Below are 8348 nucleotides of genomic sequence, written 5' to 3' on the forward strand. Positions count from 1 at the left end.
ATTGAAATGTTAGGGTTTAGATTGGTTGGTTCGCTCACATAGGAGGGTAAGTGTGGGTGCCAGTCGCGGCTCGGTTTTGGGTCGTGACAATTAAGTGAAATGGCTTCCGGGTATTTTTTCAAAAAACTTTACGAGATCCTCTGTAAGGAATTGTAGGAGCATTACTTATAGCCTCACCATGATCTGCAGTATTTTGAGTCATTTAGGAGCCATTTTATAGAAATTAGCTATGTGAGATTTTAATTTTTTTTTGTGTTATTAGTTAGCCATGAATATTTGATGAAGTTACTTTCACACGATTTATTTGAAATGAAACTTTACAAGACTCTCTGTATAGAGTTAGAGGAGCAGTACGTGTAGACTTATCGTGATTTGTGATATTTTTGGGCTTTTAGGAGCCATTTTATTAGAATTGGACTATTTTTTTTCAATTTCTCATGTGTATTAACCCATGATTATTTGGTGATATGACTTCTAGACGATTTTTTGAAGAAACTTAATGATACCATCCATAAGGAGTTGGGGGAATTGTACGTGTAGCCTCACCATGATCCACAATATTTTGGGTATTTAGGAGTCATTTTATAAAAATTAAGCGATTTTTATAAAAAAAAATTGTGTGCATGAATATTCAATAAGAAATTCTCACTATATTATATTTAACGGTATTAACATATATATATATATATATATTATAATCAATATTCTATATAAATATTACTAATTAATTACATTAAGAAAAAAATCTATTGTCACTATATGTCTCTTTGTTGTAATGTATGAAATGATATGCATGCGGGATAAAATAAGCTTGAAATCCTGGCTCTAGCTTTCATTTCAATTGCATTAGAATATATTTTTTTTCTTTCAAGAATGTCTAATGAGAGTTATATAAACCAATTTGTATTTTGATAATGACAAACATGAGAACCAGGTACTCAGAATAATTGTTATGCGGAATTTGAGATAATACGAGAAAATATAAACGCGAAAAACAAGACAACAGATTTACGTGGTTCACCAATAAATTGGCTACGTCCACGGGGAAGAGGGAGAGCAGTTTTATTATGGAGAGGCAAGAACAGAATTACAGAATAGGGTTTGCCATAGCGTCTATATATAGTGCTAAGCTATGCCCTAACAGGCTTGGGCCCAACATACAGAATTGACAGATAATTAAGGGCCCAATACAACAACATTGTATACCGTCGGGCCGGGGGCGTCTCCGCCCCCCCGGACCCCCAGGCCAGGGGGCGCGTCGCCCCCCTGGACCCCCCGACTCGCTGACCGGGCAGCGAGACCTCCGTCCTTTCTGTTTGTAACGGGTCCGATTCAAGGCATTCAACAATAATTAATTACAGTTGTTTTGGAAGGTTCAACAATAACATGGGTATTTAAGGAAATCAGTGAAGCAAAAACTTATTTATGGATATAAAGACTTGTGCATAAAAAGGCAAAATCCTTACACAAAAGGATTCTACTTTCACGTACAAAAAGAACTCTGTTTTTGTTACGCGTATTCTTCTAGAAGGATTGAGTTTTCACTCGTGAAAATCAACAAAGAAGATAAATTCTTTTCCTACTCAAAGATGATTTCAGCAAACAGGTTTTGTATTTGACGAAGCGTCTATATAAATAGAGATATCAAGCCAAAGAAAATTTGTCTTTGCAATCGAAGAAAAAGTGAAGAAAGGCGAGAAGAAGAGAGAGGCAACAAAGATCGTTTGTGAGTTTTGTGTATTTTTGTTAGCTTGTGAGTTTTGTGAGTTTCTTTGTAAGTTTGTGAGCTTGTGTGATATTAAACAAGAAGTGGGTTTGGCTTCTTGTGGATAGAGAGAGTATTTGTTAGTAAGTTTGCAAGAAGTGGGTTTGGCTTCTTGTGAATTTGAAGAGTTCGATTAGAGTTAATCAAAAATTATAAGTGAGCAAGAAAAGTTAATAAAATATAGTTGGGTTTTTCCTTCCTTAAGATAGGAAGATTTTAGTTAAAGTATATTGCTTTATTTAACTTGTTTCTTCGGAAAATAATCAAGAACCCGATTTTTGATATAGGGGTAAGGTTTCTTCGATTAGTATCAGAGCAGGATCTTTTTGTTAAAAGATTAACATGTTGAAAAGAAAATGGCAGCACCACCTACCCCCAAGAAGGAGCTTCTCAAATACGACCACCACTGTTCAATGGAAAATATTATGGATGGTGGAAGAATCACATGATGGATCATCTGATAGGAGAAAATCCCGATCTCTGGAGCGTAGTCTTAGATGGTCCTACCATTCCTATGAAAAGGGGCCTGATGGAGAAACAATGATACCTAAGGATAGAAAGGAACGGGATGCTGCTGATAAACTTGCCATACAAAATAATGCCAAAGCTAAGAAAATCTTGATCTGTGGTATAGGACCAGACGAGTACAATAAAATTTCCTCCTGTCAAGATGCTAAAGCAATCTGGGAAACTTTGCAGACTGCACATGAAGGAACTACTCAGGTCAAGAAATCTAAAATTGACAACTTAAACAGACAGTATGAATTATTAAGAATGATGGATGGAGAAACTATTCAAGATATGCACACCAGGTTTACAACAATTACCAATGAGATCTACTCTCTTGGTGAAGTAATTCCCAACGAAAAAGCTGTAAGAAACTCTTGAGTGTCTTACCTGAGTCATGGGAAAGTAAAGTTGAAGAAATTACTGAAACACGCGATCTTGACAAATTAGCAATATGAACTTATAGGAAATCTAATAACATATGAACTGAAAAAGAACCAAGAGAAAGAGATAAGATGTAAAAGAAAAGAAAAAAGTTAAACCACTGCATCTGAAGATTTTGAAGATGAAAATATTGCTCTTGTAACCAAAAGGTTCACTAGATAACAAGTATTAGGACGAAATAATACTTGTATGACTTTTGTATTAATATTAATAATCTGACTCAACTTTAAGTTATTTCTACACAATATATATCGATGTATTTTATGATAAAAATAATACTTTTTTCTGTTATCGTTATTTTAACAACGATTTGATAGGTCAGTTTATGAAATTTTACTCTATATGTTAGTATAACTGTAAATTAAAAATAAAGAATAAGAAATTTCAAAAGTTACACCTATTCAAATGAAATGTAAAACAATTTAGCATTTTTTGTAGTAAACTACATTTTTTTTATATAGAATATAACTTGCATATATCACTAAAATGACGAGAATAACATGAAAAGATAAACAAACATGAAACTAGGAAATGTAATTAAAAAACAAGAAGACAAAACAAAGGATTGGGAAAATAAAAAAAGCAATAAATGGTCAATCAACATTCTAAGGATGTCCAACATTTTCTTCTCCACCATTGTTATTAGCAGCAATTTCATCAACTTGTACCCTCTTAGCAGCAATTAAGTTTAATAAACCCTTTGCCTCCCCAACATTTACTTCATTTAGAAGTTTGTTTCCCTTGAGAATTTCATTGAAGAGGTTCTCCATTTCCATCTTCTCAACAGTTTCCTCTAATTCCCTAATTTCTTCTTCGCGCTCTGTCACTATTGATGGAAGAAGGTCGTTATGCATACTTATCTTGTGTTCTGGATCAGCCATATAATCAGTTACTATATTCTGAGCCTCTGTGAAAGACGGCCAACAAAAAACATCGGGTTTTTTCGGAATAGAACAAACTATTCCGACCCTTACATCACATAGAACACATAGATCGTATGCTTTCTTACACAGTGAAGCTAATTTTTTATCTAGAATTTCTTTTCTGTTAATTTCTTCACCAAGATCTCTAGTGGCGGACATATTTTAGCACACAAAATATAAAAGAGTAGAATATATGAGTTTTCTATCTCTGAATAAAAAATAAGAGTGTTTGACTTGTATTTATAGATGTCTGATAAGACCCTATCACTAAATAGTAGTAAGTTGTTGAATTAGCCTGACTAAAATATGGAAAAAATAATCAAATTGCAGAATCTAATTCTTGTTAATGACTTACCTAAACAGATATAGTTAAAATCTTTTTCCTTTTTTTAAAAAAACAATCTTTTAATTTAAATTTATGGAATGTTAATATCAATTATTTATTGCATTAAGATTTAACATATCTAAGTTGTTACATAAAGTCCAATAAATATAGATTTTAATTTGACCATCCAAAATAAAATAATCATGACGCTCCAAATAATATTAGTCTCTATAATATAATATTTTATTTAATTGGTTGTGTCATGGTAAAATTATAATTGCCGCATAATTAGTGCAATATTTATTCAACACTATCAAATAGATAATACTCTTATCATCTATCTCTACGATAAGTAAACGATTCAGATTCAATAAGAAATTGCCACTATATTTTATTTAACGGTATTAATATATATTAGGTAATTTTTCCACACTTTGCGCAATGGTGAATTACGTCAATAATCTACTTTTTAATGTTGATAATACAAGTGTTTTCAAAAGTACAACCCTACGATAAATTGTCAAGAATAGTTTATCCAAAGAAGAAATGAAATGCTTTTTTTAATCTTAAAACGAAAAAGATTTGATTCTAAGTGTTTATGAATTTTGTTATTAATTCTTCATTTATATGTAGTTGTTCATCACTAAAGTCTTTAGAAAAGATATGTAATTATTTCATTGTCTATATTTATATTTTCAAAAAGTGGTACAAACATTTTATTCATCAATTGCGAGAGTTTTTCTCCTATTCAAGGCCTCTACATACAGATCTAAATATTATACATCTTATATAATTACTTGTGGACTTGATAAGTTAATAAAAGTATAAAAACACATCTCTTGGAGTTCAATGAAATAACTTATGCCGCTCAAATTATTTGGATTAAATGATATCTTGGCAAGTCCCTTATTCAAAATTATACGGAGTCGATAACACTACTTTGATGGCTAAAAGACATATTTTGTTGTTTATGTTTCGATCAATATGGTTAAAACTTTATTTTTTGGGGACTTTTAATCTAATGTTTATAAGGATGATAATTATTTCTTTAATATTTTATTAATATAGATTCATCCTACTTTGAGGGGTAATTCATTGACTCCAACCTAATATTTGAACTTCAAACATTTGATTAAGTGTCACGCCTCGAGCCTATACCATGTACTTGGTCGGCACCCAATGACCATTGTTGGTCTTGAGCGAACCCTTGACCTGACTTACTTAACTCACGCGGAAGACATTATTCAAGAAATAACTTTATAATAATACTTAGCCAAATGACAATTCAAGTCTCATAGTTTACTAGAGATATGAAAAGACTAATAAAACTAACTCCCTTTTTAACGGCTCAGCTCGCTAGTGATATATTTCGCTTTAATCTGGGTCTAGTCCTACAAGAATTTTAAACGATGGTAAGCTCTGCTTATTTAAGTACCCTACATTTCTCCTATATTTTATCGATGTGGGAATTCTAATCTTAAGTTGGGACATCACACAATCTTTCACTCAACTAAATTCTACATGATATATGACCTCATGGGCCGATCTTGAGATTAAATGTATGTCACCCACGTTCGTTTGAATGATTAGAGCCACCAAATTATAGTTCGTAGGATTCTTTTCAAGTATATTTGTCTCCAAGCCACTGATAAAGTAAACCGGCCTGTAGACGGACAAAGATGTAATGCCAGGCTCGGGCCCATACTAGCTACCAATTTCATACTTGTCTTGTCAGATCATTGACTCTGATACCAGTTATTTCGCTAAAACATTCCCAAAATTATTCCTTTAATTTTTCAAGCTAACACAATTTTTTCCTAAAGGCTTCACACCATTAAGATTAATATTTATATACACCTTATATGTAGCTTTCTAATGTACTTTGATCCTCGAAACAAAATCAATTACGACTATCATCTGCAGTTTATTTTCGTTTTCTTCCCTGCCCGGGAGGGGGGGAGGGGGTCAAAGAAAAGTATTTTGTCAATGGGTTCTTCACACAATCAATAAGATCTTTTGTTAATGGATTCTTTGCACAACCAATAAAGTATTGGGTTAATGCGTTCAAACTCTACGAATATATAGAGAAATTCTTGATAAAAAAAACTTTTCGCCTTATAAGGGTCTTATTACCTATGTGGCACGAATCTGGAATTCGTAATTAGTCAAATGAGTAAATTATATTATTGTTATCATATGTTGAAAAAAAGAGAAGTAAAAACATTATATTGAAAAGAAATCTTTAACAAGGGATCTCTTCAATGACATCCGATAAAATTAGAACGGTACGCACCTTTAACAAGGTCCCATAATATCTTGAAATATGTGCCTGAAAGCTATCCATGCTTCTTAAAAATGTAATCTCCTTCACTTTAATTTTGTTCCCATTTTCTCCAATCCAAGGATGATGTTTGACTTCACCATGTCACCTGGAATCTATAATTCATGACAAAATGTAAGCATCAGTGACTGCTTCCACGGCTTGAACAGACAAAAATAACTTTATCGTTGCTCCAATTAAGCACCTCATTTGCAATACCACCATGGAGTGTATTACAAACTCTGTGGTGATTAGAAAATACTTACTTCTCTCTAGCTCTTATTTTTTTCATGCTTATTAGGTAGTAGACGTTAGGTATTTCATTAGGATTAGTATGGTAAGATCTTGCCTCCCTTGCTTGTACTTATTCATATTTAATGATATTTTTATGTTTAATAAAAGGTCATTAAACGCTATCTAGTGCTAAATTTGCTTGTACTACTATTTTAATATTTGGCTATAAACTCAATTTATTTATAACTTTGAAATCAGAACAGATATATTCCACACTAAAAATGTGGTGAAGAAAAAGGGTGATGTTTTTTAGGCAAACTTAAAAATGTGGTCATGAAAAGAGTTTAGTGGTTAATCTTATTAATGATTTTGTTGATGATAACTGTATTAAATTATATTATAGTATTTAATATGATATGAACAACAATTCAAGTCATTTTCCAAACATACAAAATCTTGAACTCATTAAATAAAAATTCTAAATTTACTTAGAAAATGAGTATCATATAAAAAAAAATCTGACCAGTGGATATATGAACAAGAAATTTCACATTTGCACATCTTTTAGCAAACTTGAGGACATTGATATTCATTGCAATATCATATCTACAAGAAGAACAAAAATGATACTAGTGAAATTAAACATAGGGAAATAAATCAAAATTGTCTTGCATTAAAATTAAATAAATAGGATCGAAATACTTCGACAATTTCTCAGTTAATTTCATTTAGACATTCGAGCTATGTTTTGTTCTGGCTAATAACATGATAACATATTCGTGTTAACCACTTCAAATATATGTGTTTCTTCTCAACTGTCCATTACGTAGATAAGTTAACCACTTCACATATATAACTTCCTTATCTAATTATTCACATTACATTAATAATTTGTAAAAGATCATGTATATTAAGCTGATGTGTGTAACTAAAGGAGGTAATATAATTTAGGCATAATACATAAATATGCCTTTTAATTTGGCTTCAAATCACATTTATGTCCTTCAACTTTGAATGTGCACAAATAAACACTTAAATTTGTATAAAGTTGAACAAACAGACACACATGTCCTATATGTCATCCTACATATCATTTTTTGTCCTACATAGTGTCCTACGTGTATTGTGTCATGTAGAACTCATGTGTTTACTTATTTAAAAGTTGAATAGTTAAAGTGTCTGTTTGTGCATTAGAATCCAATATATGTATTATGCATAAAATTTATGTGAATAACTTAACTACGTAGCAAATGATTAAGAATACACACAATTTTTTCTTCAAAATTTAAATGGAAAGTGCTCCCATTTATTTGTTCAAGTACTCAATTGAAACATGACCTAATTCAAATATCTAAATGAATTTACTGACATAGTCCATATATATATATATATAAGGGATTATCGATATATTCTGCCAAAGTAAATATGATCATATGAATATATACCTCTCATCAAATCTAGTAGTTGCAGCTTAGTGTATGATAATATCAATTATCAATTTCTTTTAACATCTCATATTTTATCTCTGAATTTTCAATTCCAAAATCCTAAATTGAAATATCACCAGCAATTGGAAATACCCTCTCTTCTACCATAGAATTTAAGTTATTTGCACCTATTTTTTCTCTTAGAACATTAAATAATTCAGCCTGCAAAATCTGTGAATGGAACTTGCAAATCAACAATTTTTTTTAAATAAAATAATAATGAAATACTATATCCATCAAAGAAAATAATACCTATAGATAATTTATAACATATTGATAAAATCAATAAAATTATTGAGGTGCGTGCAAATGAATATTTATCAATAAGAATTTGAATATATAT

The 8348-nt window shown here is 31.2% G+C and overlaps 1 protein-coding gene across 1 annotated transcript; it reads right to left on the reverse strand.

The window, feature by feature from the left end:
* Positions 1–3320: 3320 nt before the first annotated feature.
* LOC107004033 (agamous-like MADS-box protein AGL63) lies at positions 3321–3800 on the reverse strand. The gene has a single exon (XM_015202254.2). The coding sequence runs from the start codon at positions 3796–3798 to the stop codon at positions 3322–3324; it is 477 nt and encodes a 158-aa protein (XP_015057740.1). The 5' UTR covers positions 3799–3800; the 3' UTR covers position 3321.
* Positions 3801–8348: the final 4548 nt, after the last annotated feature.

Source organism: Solanum pennellii, chromosome 11, assembly GCF_001406875.1.
Source record: "Solanum pennellii chromosome 11, SPENNV200".
NCBI lineage: Eukaryota > Viridiplantae > Streptophyta > Magnoliopsida > Solanales > Solanaceae > Solanum > Solanum pennellii.